General features: G+C 40.1%; 1 protein-coding gene across 3 annotated transcripts in view; it reads left to right on the top strand.

Moving 5' to 3' along the window:
* LRP6 (LDL receptor related protein 6) overlaps window positions 1-17,234 on the top strand; it is a 116,307-nt gene that overhangs the window by 32,827 nt on the left and 66,246 nt on the right. For all 3 annotated transcript variants that reach the window (XM_071422319.1, XM_071422318.1, XM_071422316.1), the window contains exon 3: window positions 14,002-14,199. In XM_071422319.1, the coding sequence (XP_071278420.1) occupies window positions 14,002-14,199 (198 nt within the window). The remainder of the gene's footprint in view (window positions 1-14,001; window positions 14,200-17,234) is intronic.

Raw genomic sequence — 17,234 nt, 5'->3', positions numbered from 1 at the left:
GGGAGAACAGAAAAGAAGTAGCATCACTTTATGCCAAAATAAATAGCTCATGGGCCTCATGTACCACTCCAGTCTTGTCAGAGCAACTGTTAGCTGAGTGTTTCAGCTGCTTAGTGGTGTGGGGATTGGATACTGCTGTGGTGGAGTGGCATAGTTAGTGACAGGCTATTCTGCAAACTAATACCTCTTTTCTCCGATGGTTTTGTCTTAAATATACACAGATTAGTGCTTCCCATGGAGGGTTGAACCAAAGAGCAGCAAGCCATTCCCATGAGAGTACTACAGGAGCTAATGTTGCTATGTCCAAGTTTTATCAAGAACTCTGGAACTCTGCTGGCTGTCTAGCTTTCCACATATTTCATGCATGGATATCTAGAGCCTCTTGCTACCTCTGCCCATGTGATTAAAAGCCAGAAGTTGTTAGTGATAGATTGCAGTTTTCCCTCCTGACCTTGGGTCACATGGAAGAGTGCAAAGGAAAGGGTTGCTGCACAACTTTGTGGTACTCTTCATTAGCTCCTCTGAGGTTACAGATTTATGCATCTGAGGTTTGTGCAGCTGAGAAAAGCAGTATTCACAGCTTAAACTCAAGGAATCTAGCTTGATGTGCCTCTTTCTACATGATCAAATTGTCTTCATTCCATTGTTCACAGAGAAAGTTCTTATGGGCTTTTTCTGTTTGTTTTCAGGGGTTTTGCCCATTAGTCAACATGAGTCAACATCCAGTTCATTGCAGGGGATGCACAACAGAAAACATAATAGATCTCTACTGTGTTTTCTTGTAACAGTCTCTTTATGTGAACTTTATTTAAATAATCTAGGAAAGATTTGCTTGGGTTTGTCACAGACATCTTTTTGTGAAAATCTTTTCTTAGGATTTTCTCTCTTCTGAGAAGCTGAGGCCTCAGAAACAAAATGTAAACAATGGTTATTTGTTTAACCTGTTTAAACAAATAACCTGCTGTGGAATGCATCAGGTGTGTCTGTGATTGGGCCATTTTGAATGTTTACAATTAATGGCCAACCACAGACCAGATAGCTCGGACTCTCTGTCCGAGCCAGCTGCCTTTGTTATCATTCTTTTCTTTGCTATTCTTAGCTAGCCTTCTGAGAGACAAAACCTTTCCTTCTATTTCTTTTTAGTATAGTTATGATGTAATATATATCTATCATAAATTAATAAATCAAGCCTTCTGAACATGGAGTCAACCTTCTCGTCTCTTGCCTCATCCAAGAACCCCTGTGAACACAGTCACATGGGTTTTGTGTTGAAAAAACCCTCTAGTTTCTGCCTTGACAGAAGTTTCCATACCTCTCTATCCACAGAGGAGATGATGGCCCTGCTTAAATACAGAAATTGATGACTTCACTTGGTCCAGGTATAAGTGCCTCAGTGACATCAGTTTGGATTGATGACTCTTTACCTTTGAAAAGAGCAAAAAAACCCACATGGTTATCTCTCATTAGGATATAAATGAAAGTTCAATTCTTGCCAAGAATTCTAAGCCAGCCTTATTTCTTTCACTGTTATCTGGGACTTCAAGAAAGAAACAGGATTTGTGCCTTTCTGTTTGACAGTCAGAAAGCAATTTTTGAGGGGAGATATTCTTTTGCCATGCTTAGGTACCCAACTCCCTGAGCTGAGCTGGCCACCTCAACTCCCTTTACAGCCACCTCAATTGCCTTTACAGTCACTGGAGCAGGGTGGCTTTCTCCTTTCTCCTCTGACTCCTGGGCTGACTCAGAGCAGTTGCAAAAAGCTACTTTCCACCTTTTGTTTGAGAAGTCTAGCTGGTGAGCTCACACTTTGAAACTGGGTTTTAAAATTGGACCTTGTGATTAATGCCACTTACCCTCAAAGGACTCTGATTATTTAGAATTAATAACTATTTGTTTCAGTGCCAGATTTGCTGAGTACAGTTGCTTCTATGGATTGAGAAAACAATGGAGGAAAAAATATATGTTCTTATTTTGAAGAATTACTATAGTTTAACAATTGAGTTGAAAAATTGAAATGCCCCTACAATAAAGCAAACACCATAAATGTGAGCTTATTAGACAATTTCTTAATGTGATGTAAAAGACTGAAGAAGAGGGGAATCTTGCTTTCTCCATGACCTCTCCAAGGTGATCATAGTGAAACCACTCATGATCACCTTGGAGAGATCATGGAGATCAGAAGTGCCTGAGGACTGAAAGAAAGCAAATGTCACTCAATTCTTCAAAATGGGCAAGAAGAAGGGCCCTGGGAACTATTGACCAGTCAGCCTCACCTCAATCCCTGGAAAGGAGATGGAATGCCTCATTCTGGGGGCTACCTCTGTCCACATGGAAGATAAGGTGATCAGGAGCAGTCAGCATGGGTTCACTGCAAGTGAGTAATGTTTAACCAACCTGATTGCCTTCTACAGTGAAGCAGCTGCTTGGATGGTAGCTGTGGAGCAGTGTGTATTGTCTGCCTTGACTTCAGCAAGACTTTTGACACTGCCTCTCATGACATCCTCACTGCCAAACTCCAGAAGAGTGGGCTGGATGGCTGGACAGTGAGGTGGACTGAAAACTGGCTGAGTGGCAGATCCCAGAGGGTTGTGATCAGTGGCCTAGAGTCTAGCTGGAGGCCTGTCACTGGTGGTGTCCTCCAGGGCTCTGTTCTGAGCTCAGTGCTGTTTAACTTGTTCATCAGGGATTGTCTGAGGGGTCGATGCCTCCTCAGCAGTTCACTGATGGCACAAAGCTGGGAAGAGCAGCTGAGAGCCCTGAGGGCTGTGCAGCCCTTCAGAGGGACTCAGCTTGGAGAGATGGGCAGAGAGGAACCCTCTGGCATTCACCAAGAGCAGATGCAGGTCCTGGGCAGGAGCAGGAGCAGCCCTGAGCACTTGTAGAGGTGTGGGGCTGATCTGGTGGAGAGCAGCTCTGTGGGGAAGGACCTGGTGGACAGCGAGCTGTCCCTGGGCCTGCAGTGCCTGGGGGACAAGAGGGGCAGTGGGACCCTGGGGTGCCTCAGGAAGAGCAGTGCCAGCAGGGCAGGCAGTGATCCTGCCCCTCTGCCCAGCCCTGGGAGGCACATCTGGAGAGCTGTGTCCAGCTCTGGCATCATCAGCACAGCAGGGACATGGAGCTCCTGGAGCGGGGCCAGCAGAGGCTGCAGAGAGGATTTAGGGCCTGGAGCATCTCCCTGGCAGGGAAAGGCTGAGGGAGCTGGGGCTGTCCAGCCTGGAGAGGAGCCCCAGCTGAGAGGGGCCCTCAGCCCTGGGTGTCCCTGTGTGCAGGGAGGCTCAGAGCAGGGCCCAGGCTCTGCTCTGGGGGCCCAGCAATGGCCCCAGAGCCACGGGCAGGAACTGATGCCAGGAGGCTCCACCTGGACATGAGGCAGAACTTCTTCCCTGGGCAGTGCCCAGGCACTGAACAGATTGTCCAGAGAGGGTGTGGAGTCTCCCCATCCCCTTTTTAATGGGAGTCCTCATGGTTGTTATACACTGATGTCTGAATTTGCTTTGGAAAATCTTCTTTTAGGCATTGCAGCCCAGTGTAGAGGAGCACTGAAGAGCTCTGAGAAGATTTTTATACTGAAAATCTTAAGGGGATAATAAAGTCATCAGTATGTACAACCATGTAATTTTATGTATTACTTGGAATTTCAGCTTCTTAGCTTCCCTGAGTACAGAGCATGGTATTGAATACTATCCTAGAAAAGGGCTTGTTTACAGAATGAATTCTTGCTGTGCTTGAAAAGCCCTTTCTCAAGCAAGTAGTTATGTCAGCTCACTCAGTTGATCCTGTAGAAATGAGTCAATTAGACTTGAGGTGGAAAAAGTACCTTGATACCCCTACCCCCTTTCTTCAAATTTCTGAGTTGTGACTCAGGGATTGGTATTGCTACTGGGTGGGAAGGGAATTGATTAGAAGAAGCTTTTAGGAGATATCTACTGCTGTCAGTAACTCAATTTTCTTTCCTCATGTTGTGACAAAGCTGCAGTGCCTGTTTTCTTGCATTTTTAATTAGTAAAGTTAAGCTAAATATGCATTGTTTCCACTACCAAGTAACAGAGTTTCTTTGTGGTCTAGCCATCCCTTTTATACAATTGGTGTGATTCTATCAAGCTCTTAATGGCTGGTGTTGAGGGAAGTTCCTTGTTGGACCATCCAGGACCATTCTGGCACCACCTGAGCTCTTGCACTACCTGAGCTGGGAGCAAACCTCCTTCCCTGCAGCTGCAGCCCCACACTCACCCAGGCAGACCAGGTTTCCCATAGCACAGTGTCACGGTGTCAATCCTTAAATTATTTTATCTTGGTGCAATAGCTAAATAACAGAGGGAGCTGAGTGCCTCTGAGCACTGAGGCCCTGAACAAAGGAAACCCTGGCCTTTTATACCATCTCAGTCTAAGAGCAGGACAGTCTGGGGGCTGTCACTGCTGTCTCTGAGTGTCTGGTCACCTCCTTGTGTCACAAGTCCCTGTGCCATTTGTTATCTAAAGGGTTGGTCCTCTGTTTTCTCACTGCTAATCATGCAAAACCAACCTGTCCTGGCAGCTCACAGCAGTCCATGGAACAGAAGAAGAGCAAGGTTATAAAGAGTTAAGTCTCTTTTGAATCAATTAACCATCTATATTTCTTAAACACTTGGGGGGAAATTTTTACTGTTGCTACCACTTGTGTATATTATTAGAAATACTCTGTTTGAATTGCTTCATATAATTGATTTTCTAAACATATTTTTGTCCTCAGTGGTGATTCTAAACTCTGGGTTGTTTGTTGATGTGTTTGGGTTTTTGGGGTTTTTTGTTCAGTTGCAGAACTGGAGATGCATTTTACTACGATTCAGTTCAGAGAAGAGTAGTTAAAGAGTTATTGTCAATAAGCAGATTAAAGCCTTTGGTAAAATTGGATAACAACCGTGAAGGGATTACTGTTCATGACTTATAACAAAGGAAAGTATTATCTGAAGCAGACCATGGAATGGACAGACTAAAAGGGGACCTGATATGAAAGGAGTAAATTAAATGTAGAGCAAAAGACAATTTTTTTGGAAGTGTATGCAGTCAGTTTTCAGAAATTGTTGCACTTGGGATTTGATTTGATCGCTGGTGGACATAAGCTCAGCTCCTGAGGGGAAGAACATCCATACATATGTACACATCATGGGGGATTTTGTTTGTTTTTCTACAAGCACTGGCTGAGTATGTTACACATTTCCATGAAAGATGTAAGCTCAAAGGAAAACCCAGAACACAGATATATTAACCATACTTTGCTTTCAGAAGAAATAATATACAGCAAAACCTGTAAGTTTTACAGTAAGTTACAGCTTGGTTGCAAATCTGAAGACTGTGACTGTAAGAGTTTTGGAATACAAGTGCTTTATCCTCTTCAATAAAACAGTGCTAATGCTGTCCTGATTCCAAGAGAGTGAATCATGGTTGCTTGGTGGACTTGCATTAATGGCAAATAGATGCTGTGTTCAGTCAGCTTGAGAAACAACTAATTTATAGTGGAGAGGACCAGTGTTACACCAAGTGCTAAAACATCTGCTTTTGGGTGTAACAGGGATATAGTGGGAGAGCAATAATAAATAAAGTGTGGTTTGAGGGATGAGAAATTTGACAATTTGCATCCTTCCACTCAGTCATGCCACTAGTGCAATTCTGTAGTGGAAAAAGGACTGCACCCCACCTTTGTGTGTCAGTGGTCAGGAAGGAGTTCTGTGGCAGCTGACACCAGCACCTCTCCTCTTGCACTCCTGTTGCAGTTCTACTTTAGAGAACAGTTGATCTTGCCTAGCATGAAGATTACAGGGCAGAATGTGGCACAAGTTTACATATTGGGAAATGCAATTTCTCTGTGATTAAATTATTAATCATTAAGTTGGTATTTCTTCTGCTTGGTCCTCGCTGTTGAAGTGCAGTAGTTCTGGGGGGTTGTATCAAGATGTTTGTAACAAAGATCATCAGTAGTGATGCCTCAGGTTTAGCTTTTATATTTTTCAGATTCTGTACTGCTTTAGTGTGTAGTTCTGAGCTTCATATTAAGGGATAGTAAGCTCTCTTCACAGAGTAGGGACACAAAACAACTCCTTCTCTAGCTGGGGACCAAGGACAACCAATCCAAATGTCGGGTCCAAGAGCATAAACAATGGCAGAATGAAGAGAGAAAAACAAGAAGGATGGGACTTCATAATCTAAAGCTATCATTGGACCATTAACTCCAATATCTTAATGGACCAGAACTTATGAAAGTGAGAGACCCTGTGACCAGTCATGCATGACTGGAAACAAACTTGGGGTTTTTCCCTTATTGTAATATTTGGTGGGCATTTTTTGTGTGCCTTGTGAATGAGGTTTGTACTAGGGCAAGGATTTGGAATTTTTTCCCACTTTTGATGTATCTCTGTGCTGGAAGCAATTTGTATGTAAGTGGCTCTTACTTGAAGAGCTGTGAGTGACCTGCAAAAGAAACCTGTAGGGAGAAAAAGCTAATGACCTGGGTTTAAAGCTGTGTTAATTGATTTTTAACTTCAGAATTCCAGGTGTGTAATAGTTGCTGTAGAATGCATAGCCACTTTTTACATAAAAATTGAATCCAAGTACTTAATATTTAGCTGTTTTCAGTAGGAATGGAAAAGTAGAAGCATTCTTACTTCCTTTATAGCAAAATCTAACCTAGAAAAAGCTTGAGTGGAGTCTCAGACATCTCAGTTATTTTATAATAATGTTGTTTTATTATTATTTTTATAATAAGGTTTTCTATAATAATGTTTTCAGTATAGAAATTAAGTGGTGTTTGTTCCATCTGTGTATGAAGCCTTTGGCCAGTATTCAGACCACATTTCATGGACCTTTCTAAATGTTATGGGCAAACATAGTTTCTTAATAAAAGCCAAGTCTACCTAGGTTTGTATCTCCAGAATTAGATCTCTAACCAAATCTTGTGTAATGTAACCTGTCTAATTATGCATTAATTACAATGCATCCTTTATTTCTATTTTTCTTACCTGCTATAGAGGAATCTCTCCTCTTCCCACCCCCTTTTTTGGTGGTTTGTTTTGTAATGAATATCATGTAGCTTTTCGTTAAAAACAAGGCCATATTTCATGTAATTTTGTGGTGTGAAAAGATTAATTGGTGTGTGCCACTTTCTTACAAGAGAATAAGTGATTTAGTGATTCTGGTGGAAGATCAAAGTGGCATCAGGTTGGTTTCCATATCAACAAACTGATAAATCACAAGGACAGGAGCTGCACTGAAAATGTACTGAACCCCTAGATGACGTGAGGTAATTGAATTTTAAAAAAAGCCTAAGGAATGATGTAAGTGTAAGTAAGCCTGATTTACATAGCAGACAATAGGATGAAAACTATGAAAAAAGAATTAGCAGGGTGCTGAAATGTGATATGGAGTGTAGGATTCAGCATGGCTCAGCAGAACATTAAAGTTCTGTAGGGCTTCTTGGAGGAGTGAGGAATCAAGAACATAAAAATCATCCAGTTGGTAGCTGTCTACTGATAGAGGGGCTGAATAACAAGAGGGTATTTTACTGATTAAAGTCTTGGAATGTTAAAAAAGAAATCTCACAGAGGAAAAGTTGCAAAAAGATCTCATGATACTGAACATGTTGTTCCCCAGTTTCAGGTGGTGGTAGACAGGTCGTATCTCTGATATTTTTTTTGACCTAATTTTCTCTTGTTCCTGGCTGTGCCATCCTGCCCATCCATGTTTTAGCACAGGTATCTTCTGATGTTGAGGTGAACTGCAGCTGGATTGATGGGACTCAGAGTAAACATCCATTAAATCAGTGAGTAAAGTTGAATGAGTGGTCATGGTTAAAAACTGTTCTCATTGTAAGATGACTCTGCATTGCTGGGATGGTGATAACAGTATGTTCTGTTTGCTGGGTGTAGGTGACATATCTGTGGAGCAGCTGGAATGGAGGAGTTCATCACTCCAAGCCTTGCACAGCAGTGGGGTATGCCTAGGTTGTTGTTTCTGAGAAACAGCCCAGAATGCCAAATGGCAGATTTTTATCTCTTGCCCTCATTCACTGAGCAACACAATTGGCATAAATGACTGTGCTCTCTTGCCATGGAGAAGTTCAGGGGCTTCAATTCTAGAAGTTCTAGGCCTTCAAGTTAAGATACAAGTACAGGGAAAAAAATCTTTCTGCCCTTCCTGCATTCAGGATGTATAGGGAGATATGGAGAACAATTCTCCCAGATTTTTTTATTGAAGTGTAAGAAACAAGTTTGGTTTTGTCTGAGCTGAAAAAGCAAAGAGTGAAAAATTATTGTAGCAGCTAATTTGTCTAGTTTCAACCCAAAGCTCTTTGATTACCAACTAAATATGTGCAATGCAAATGTTTATATTTTTAGTGCAAGTCCCTGTAAAGAAACAGATTTTTTTCATTGTATGAAGAAGGTAAATTTTATCTGAGAAATATGGAGAACTGTGATCCCACCATTTTCTCACTGCTTTCCCCCACTTGTAGTTTTAATGTAGCGAAATATTCTTTCATACTAGCTTTCACAATTTTGTTCAGTTCACAGGTGCATAGAGATCTGCACCTTTTGGTAGATTCTTGAAGAACTATTGGGAAAATGTCCTTCTGTGTATGTGGGCTCCTCCTGGGCAATGCTGGAGTCTCTGTGAGACTCCTCAGCCCTGCAGTTACCCAGCACATGTTCCTGGCTCAGCTTCTCTCCTGGTCTCTTGAGAGACTCTGTCACAGTTGTTGGTTTGTGGTATTTTTGTTTGTGTGCTTGTTTTTTTTTGAAAGTGTGCCAGCTGGTTTTCTTTCCTCTATTTTCCTGTTATATTTGAAGAACCAAGGTAGGTTGGAAGGCAAGGAATTTTCTTCTCTTATTTTGTCCATCTCCTCTTGCATTAATTATGTTTTGTTTTTCTCTTGGCTTACCTGCTGTGTGAATTTGGCAGGGTCTGCTGTATAATATCTGAAGAGGCTCCTGTGCAAGGGGCTGGCTGGAGTCTTCCAAAGCACATTTGGATCTTGCTTCTGTTTTGAGGTCAGCAAGAGTCTAGGGATGGTGTTAATCTAGCAGAGAGAGGAAATTGTATCCCTCTCTATTTTTTTGGCATAAACTGGGAAAATTGTTGTTTCAAATACTGTTTTTCAAATGCTGCTAAGTTTTGACAAGCTTTATTTCCTGCTTGCTCTAGGAGAAACCACGAAATAGCTTTTGTTTCCTAACTGTGGAAGGCATGTCATTAGACTTTTTGTGTCAGGAGATAGCAAAGGTTAATTTACAAGTTCAAGGAGCAGGAGACCTTTCCACCTGCTCAAACAATTAAAATTCTTCCTTTGTGAGCATTCAGCAAAAAATAGCTGCTTCTTGTTTCTTAATCTTTCTCTTTTTTCTGGGGATCTGTGGCCAAAAGGACAACCATAGGCATGAGACTCTGCAGTGCATCAGTGTATGTTTGGTTTGACAGCTAAGTCAAACCTTACTTCCTACAGAGCCTCAGAAATGTCTGGGGGAAAATGAAAAACAATCTCTCATCTGTTTTGTTAGATTGCCAAGCATTTTCTTTAAATTGGAATACCTGAAAACAGAGGCCATGGTAACTAGCTTGAACACTGAGTTTTGTCTTTTTGGTTATGAAATGAAGGTATCATGTAGGTCTATGTTTCTATGTTGATTTCTTATGAAAGATTGTCAGTGGCTTTTCTAAAGCATTATTTTCAAGGTTTATGAATGCCATCTACAAAATCTCGTTCTAGTTTTATACTTCATTCCTGATACTGAGCTAGAAACAAAGCATCACCTTTTGATCTCTTCATCACAGCTTTTCTTCGTTCCAAAAGTGGAATATTTGCATTTATCCCTTATATTAGAAATGGATTCCAAGAAAAGGGAAGGTCTTGTGATGATTTTATTTCTCCTGCTAGATAAGGTCTGAGTAGGGGAGTAAAACCTGCCTGAAATGGGCAACTGCAGCTCTGTTGGGAACCCTTTGGCTTCTGAACCCAAAACAAGGGTAAAAAGTAAAAGATTCAGTGTGTTACTGCTTGATTCACATCCATTCCTCACATAGCTGCTCTTAGTATGTGCAAGAGCAGTGTAGAGGCAACCAAAAGGCTGCAGATAGGGTAATTTGCACAGAAAATTATGTTGACTGCACTGAATATTAACATAAGATATTATTGTAAAGCAGCTCTGAAAATTACATTCAACTAATCTAGTCAATCAACTAATATACTTATTTAGAGAGACAAGCTATTGTAAAAGAGCACAGTTCTCAGCTAGCTAAAAACATATTTTCTCTCATGTTTATCTTGATTGTATCCCCAAAGGATATTTCTTCCTCTCTTTTATGGAGAATTATTTCCATATTTAATTTATATGTACATTTTTTGCTTTTCCTGGAGGACCGAAAATATTTTCTGACTTTTGCAGTCAGTTGAGAAACTTGTTATTAAAACCTTCCTGTCATACTTATTTGAAAATCCATTTTCTGTGTCTTTCATTACTGCTGTGTGCTTCTGGATTGCCATTTCCCTCCCTTTGTGAACTTGCCTCAGAAAGAGTCTCCATTCAGCTACCTGGAGGGTCACTTGACTCAAATGTCTTTTTGTAAACTCCTGAACATTTCTTCTTGAGCCAAGAAGAAATTTCAGTATTTTCAAGAACCAAACATACTTATTGTGCATAGTTTTCCTGAACTACTCCAGTGCCTCGTGTTTAACTGTGTATTTATTGGTTACAGGAGTGCCAGTCCTGCTGGTGCTGGAGCAGGCTGTGTTTCACAGGGTCCACTGCAGAGCTGATGAGCTCCACAGGGGCTGCTGTAAGCTCTGAAGTTTGCAAGCTCCCGGTAGAGCTCACAAGTTCTTAGGGCCCTGAACCAAGCATAATTGCAGAGTTGGGGCCTTCACTGTGAAGGACCTCACCAAATAATTAGCTGCCCTAATTAAGCAGCTGAGTAACACTCAGGAAAGTGAACGTTTGTGGATCAGGAAGTTGCAAAGCTGATGGGTGCTGGCAATAAATTTCTCTCCTTCTCTGCTTACTGTTGGAAATCACTGCTAAATGTAATCTTGGCATTGGTAGTCTGTGATCTTCCTCCTCTGGATGGGGGATATTCTGCAATCAGAGTGCCTAGACTTCATGGGCTTTTTGGAAAAAAGCTCTGTTACTTATTAGATTTGTTCATCAAGCAAAATGAACTGTGACATGCTGTTTCATCCTTTTGTTTGGTTGGGTTTTTGTTTTCCTGTGGCAAAACCTTCTATTTGAGGCAAATCAAAACTGTGAAGTTACAACTATACAGTACAAAGGGGCCTTTTAGAAGGAAGTTTTATTGCCTGGATTCACCTTATGCACCAGAATGCAAAAATCAAAAAATGCTAGAGGCATAAGAGGCATAGAAAACAGTTTGTAGGGAAAAACTATCAAAACTCTTTCTCTGTTTGTTCATAATTTTTAATGATGGGATAAACTTTAAGATAAACCAACATTTTTGGCCACAGTCAAACAAAACACCAACTAATATTTTTTATTTAAGTCTAAGAACCTTCCTCTCTTCTATAAGTATATCAAATACTTGATGTTCCTTAACTCTTTGGAGGGGGGCATGCCTCGGTAATACTGAAAGTTACAAGCACATATAAAAAGAAATACATTTGTTGTTGTTGTTTTTTTTCTTCTGTTTTTAGATTTTTATAACAGCTCACAACCATTTTCAGACTCTGCTGGTAAAATTAAAATCTAGATTCCTGGATTTGAATTGTATTGCAAGGTATAATTAGATGATTTAGCACAAGACATTACTTTTCTTTTAATAGTTTGCTCTATCCCATGGGCTTGGGTGGTGGCTTTTTTTTTTTTTTTTTAATTGAAATAACTAAATGTGTTTGAAGAGGATGGGGAAGAGAGAGAATGGCCCTTACCTTGTCTGCATGGCTGTCATCAGCTGGAGCATGGCTGGTTCCAGAGTTTTTTTTAATGGAGACATTAAGACCCACAGGCTTTCAAACAAGGTGGAGGAAAACAAACCTGATAGTGAAAAAAACCCAAACCGTTGAAGAAAGTGCACAGAGGTCACTGGAGCTGATTGGAAATATTACTGAATCTTAAAACCAGTTCTGTGTGTGTGTGTATGTGTCTTCCTCTTGACAAATGAAATAGGGCTGGTTTTGTGATGTCTGGGAAGCCTTTACTTTCTTACCAAACTACCTTTACCTGTTTTTGCTTGAATAATTGCAGCGTGCATGAGAGGTGAGAATGAGACAGGGAAGAATATGAGGCTGTACAGCAATTAATGAGCTGTTTCAACCCCAAAAAAATCAGTCCAGCAGGCTGGTCAGAGCCTTGGAACCTATTAACCTTGATTTGGAAGTCTAAGACTTGACAGCTGGGGCAAAGCAGAGCTGTCTTAAAGAAGTTATAAGTAAATCTCTCTTTTTCTCTTCTCTTTCTCACATGCTCACTGGTGAAATGCTGCCTGACTTTTTTGAACATTTCTTTTTTCAAGTGTGATTTCTTATTGCATAGCTTGACCCGGTGCCTTGCTACTGTGCTACCCATCTGAAAATTATTTGGGGTTTGTCCTTCTTCCTGATGAAAAACCAATTTATCTGAGGCATTTGTTTATGCCTACAGAAATCTCACATGTTCTCTTCAGATATGTTTGTGCTCTGTGTTAGGATAAACGTATTGCTCCGTGAAGAATTACTCACTTGGGATCAAATAGGACAATATTTGTGTTAATCAGCTGCATTTCTATAGTCCACAGATTTTGCTGCACATTAAAACAAACATGCTGTAGACATGAATTAAGGGGGAAGATATGACATGGAATTTCTTGACTCTTTAAAAGAATAAGACTAAACCTTTGCCAAGAATAACTTCATCTGCAAGGGTTTCTTACATGTGTTGCACATTTGTTTTTCTTTAGAGGATGGGTGGCTAGGCCTCTTCACATGTGGCTACCATATACTGACCTGTTGTGGTTGTGTGATGATCTGAGTTTGATTAAAGGCTTCAGGTCTTTCCTAATCTGGATTGTTTTGACTGAGCCAGGCTTTGGAGCACAGATACAAGCAGGTAATGCTGGCAGATGTCATGAGGTTATGAGAAGCAATTTAGGACAGTAGTCTGTTCCAGCTGCAACAACAAAACAGAGCAAGCACCATGGACACACTTCGACTGGTCTGTTTATATTCTATGTTACTTCAGTTTATATTCTATGTTACTTCAGAATTATGCATTCTGTCAACAACCTGCAAAAGTAAATCCATTTTCTACCACCTGCAGAAAAAGGACAAATATTCTTACCCCCTGCTGGTCTCCAGCCAAAACAAAGTGATTTCCCTTGCTTTGCCTCAATCTTCAATGCAACTGAGTAGCTTCCCTCTCCCCACTAGGTGTTAAATGTTTAAATATTGATGCATGTTACATGTTTTAGAACTTACCTGTCTAGTCTTAAAAGATTTTATAGAGTGTTTTTTCTCAGTTACTGGATGCAAGCTGTGCTTCTAAACATGTTGACTTAGCTGCTTGGCTCAGAATTTCTCTGGAAATAAAAGGGCATGAATTGATCTTCCATCAAAACCACTTTACTGCATCACATGCAACTATGTCTGCCATAAGTCTGCACACCCTCTTCTGTGCCCCCCTAAATTCTGACCCATATTAGAGAAGCTGCTGTACTTTTATGACAATTTGTAATATCTGCATTTGCTGGTAAATGATTCATTTTGAGATGTTGTTGAGATCTGTTGGATATCTCCAACTTTCTTAGTTGACCCAAGGAAAGAAAGAAACATATGGAAGTATAACCTGATACAGTACTGTGGGTTTGTCTTAAGTTGTTTTTCTTCAGCTTTTTGTAAAGTAACTTGGCTTTGTTTCCCAGGATATGTGCCCTTTACCCAGTAGAGCAGAGCTCCACAGACATTGTCTCTGCAGAACAGAGAGTGCCTTTACTGAAAGTGTAGATTTATACATGATTGCTTTCTTTTTTTGTCTTTTTTTCAAATAACTGCAGGTTCATGTACTGGACAGACTGGGGAGAAGCACCAAAGATAGAACGAGCTGGGATGGATGGCTCGAGCCGCTCCATCATCGTTAACACGGACATATATTGGCCAAACGGACTGACCCTGGATTATGAGGAACAGAAACTCTACTGGGCAGATGCTAAACTGAATTTCATCCACAAATCAAATCTGGATGGAAGTCATAGGTAAGAGGTTTTTGGTTTATGGGTGTAATGTGGGGATTTTCTTAGAAGATGCTGCCTAAGCAATATTTTAATCTCTGTTGCAGCGAATTGTCACATTAGCACTCACAAAATTTGAAGCAAACCAGTGCTGTCAGAAACTTATCCTTCACCATCCTCACCTTTCCAGCATTGTGAAGTGGAATGTGTCCTTCTCTTCAGGGTACCCTGTAACTCTCCCAAAGACTTTTCTCGGAACCAGTTCCATTAAAAAAATCCTCAAATCCTGCTCTTAATAGTGTAAGACTGTATAGCAAAATTGTCTCTTTTCAGTAGGTCTTCTGTGCAGTGTTGCTGTGGTATTCAGAAATGCAGAAGATAATATGATAAAATGTATCAGCATATATTGATATTTCAATTTCATTAATCCTAGGGGCTGGGAAATTAGTGGAAAACAGTCCTTAAAGAAGAGCTATGCTAAAATGACTTTTTCTTGAACAGATTTATAGCAATCAAGTGATTCTTTTTGATCCAATCATGGCTACTTCTTAATTATGGTATAACTGGTACTTTGTGTATATGTGTTCATCTCGAATTTGGCTGATGACTCTCTTCATTAGATGGGTTTGATGATTACTGCTTGCACACACAAATCACAGCTTGTGCCCAAGGTGTCATATGGAGAGATGATTTTTTGTGGGGTTATTCTTTGCAAATTTTTGTGATGTTTCAGCTAGTTTAGATGGGTGTGAAATATCTTTTCTTATGCTCTTTGTTCTGGCCTCTTAGGGACTTGCCCACCTTTCACCACAAATGTTAATTTGACATAAAGAAATAATTTCTATTGATAAGATCATGCTTTTGCATGGACTGACAAGTAGGACCACAGGCAACATGTATGAAACATGCCCACTGTCTTCTTGTGATATTTATTTTCAACTCCACAATGTCTTTGTAATGCTGGTTTGAAAGGTTACATCACTTTTCTCTTAAGTTCTGCCTTTTAAGTGATCACAAGTTCATGCAGTATGGTTCATGGAAAGTACCCGGAGTTGGATGCAGTTTTAAATTTGTGTCTTTGGGTATTAGTATTATGACTAGCTTGATTAATAAAAAACATGGGTTGTGGATATGTATTTTGAAGTAGTCCTTCATTTGCTGTTTGTTTCACAAGAAAAAAAACTTTAGTACCAAAAACACAGAAATATTTCCTAGAGATTCTTTCAAAAAAGAAGACTGTCACATAAGTTTTCAAGTAATGGAGAGCAAAGGATAGAAATTACCATATACAGTAGAAATTTGAGTATTTTTAATTTTATCTGGTGTCTCCAGCCTTTCTTGTTCCAGAGCTACTTCAGACTTTCCTGCTGACAGTTCTGCTTTTTCAGTCTTGTTTTGCTGCTGACTTCTTTGCAGTTTCTCTCTTGCTGGTGATCTGCTGCACAGTGGTGTAAATATATTTGGGTTTGGTATTCTGTTTTTATTTTCATGCTGTTTATTCCCTGGTCTGCCCTGGGTTAACCTGGGGGATGAGGCTGGGGAGGTGCTGAATTTTCTGGGTGCAAGGGGCTGACCAGCCTTGTCTGTGCATACACAGCTGTGTCCAGCAGCTGCCTCGTGGCACAGAATTGGAATCACCTGAGTCCCAGCAGTTATCTCATTCCACACTAAATTCTCTGGAATTACTTAAGCCTGTAATAAAGACTTGTATAGACAAGTAATTTAGATTTTTAGATCTACTAATTCTTTCTTATGCAGCCATAAAACCCTAAGCAGTCCAATGCTTTAGGTTAAGTTTCTTTTTCAAATTCATACATTTCAGTATCAGCAATATGTCGTGGCAGTATGCTAATATATTACTATTTGAGGGGCAGAAAGGGAAGTCGTTCCTAGAAAGGAAAGCACATTTGACTTCCCTTAAGCACTCAGAGGCACAAACCAATTCTAACAGCACGTGTTTTTCCCTAGGCATGTGAGAAAGTTCTGAAGATTCAAAAAGCAGTTAACATCTGTATCTAGGCATTTTGGTTTCATTTTTTATTCTTTTTGCCATTACATCATAAGGGGGGGAAAAAAGAACTGCAGAAGTTAGGCTGTTCTATAGTGGGGTTTTATGGGATGGTTGCTTTTCTGCTGTGACCTCTTAGCCTCTGCCTGTATTAAGAAAAAACATCTTCTGGGGCTGTCCAAAGTGTTGGGGTTTTTTTTTTTGTGTAGATACTGTCTTTTGGCTATCCAAGAAATTCAGCTTTTTTCAATGTGATATTTTATAGCTGTAATTCGTATTTTATCTCTTAATTATTTTGTTCATCTTTTTCACTAACTGATTCACCAATACTAGGAAAGAAAACACAGTTTCTAATTCTGCAGCCAAAGCAAAAGCCTTTTAGATATTACTTTTCTGTGGAAAAAATCACCCCGCCAAACCACCCAAAATCCACAAAGCCTTTAGTCTTTTTTCCTAGCCATCTCCAACTCCTCAAAAAAAAAAAAAAAAGCAACCTACAAATAACCCCACCTACAGTTTTCCACCACTTCTTAAGAGGGCTATCAGTTAGGGGTTTTTCCTTAAGAGTTAAGTGTGGAGGAGATCATTATCAAGTGCCTAATCTCACTTAAACCAGACTCTGGTTTATTTAGAAACTGCCAGTTCTGGTGATTTTTTTTCTTGGTATTTAGACCATTTTTCTAAATTGCTGCTTTACGTTTATACTTAGTTGGTTTGAGGTTTTTGTTTCTAAATTTCTCTTGATCAGAACAGATTCTTTTATCCTTGTGAAGTGTTACTAATTTTTCTGATACCTTATCTAATGTCATGTCTGGGAAAATATTCTGGAAAAAAACTTCTGGAAGTTGGCCCTATTGAAATAGGCAAATGGGTTACTGAAAGACATATATCTTCATAAAAATTGGATCTTGTAGAGCTGGATAATTTTGGTAACTTAGAAAAGGAAGCAGATGAGTAAAGAGGTGATCTGTCAAGTTTTTTACTGCTGCATGACAGGAGGTGGGAAAGAGTCTGTAGCAGGTAAGCAATTGTAAAACCTTCATGTAAAGTA

Source organism: Agelaius tricolor, unplaced genomic scaffold (genome assembly GCF_023055355.1).
Source record: "Agelaius tricolor isolate 1412-34295 unplaced genomic scaffold, bAgeTri1.0.p SCAF_3, whole genome shotgun sequence".
Classification (NCBI taxonomy): domain Eukaryota; kingdom Metazoa; phylum Chordata; class Aves; order Passeriformes; family Icteridae; genus Agelaius; species Agelaius tricolor.
This window is presented reverse-complemented; position numbering and strand designations above follow the sequence as displayed.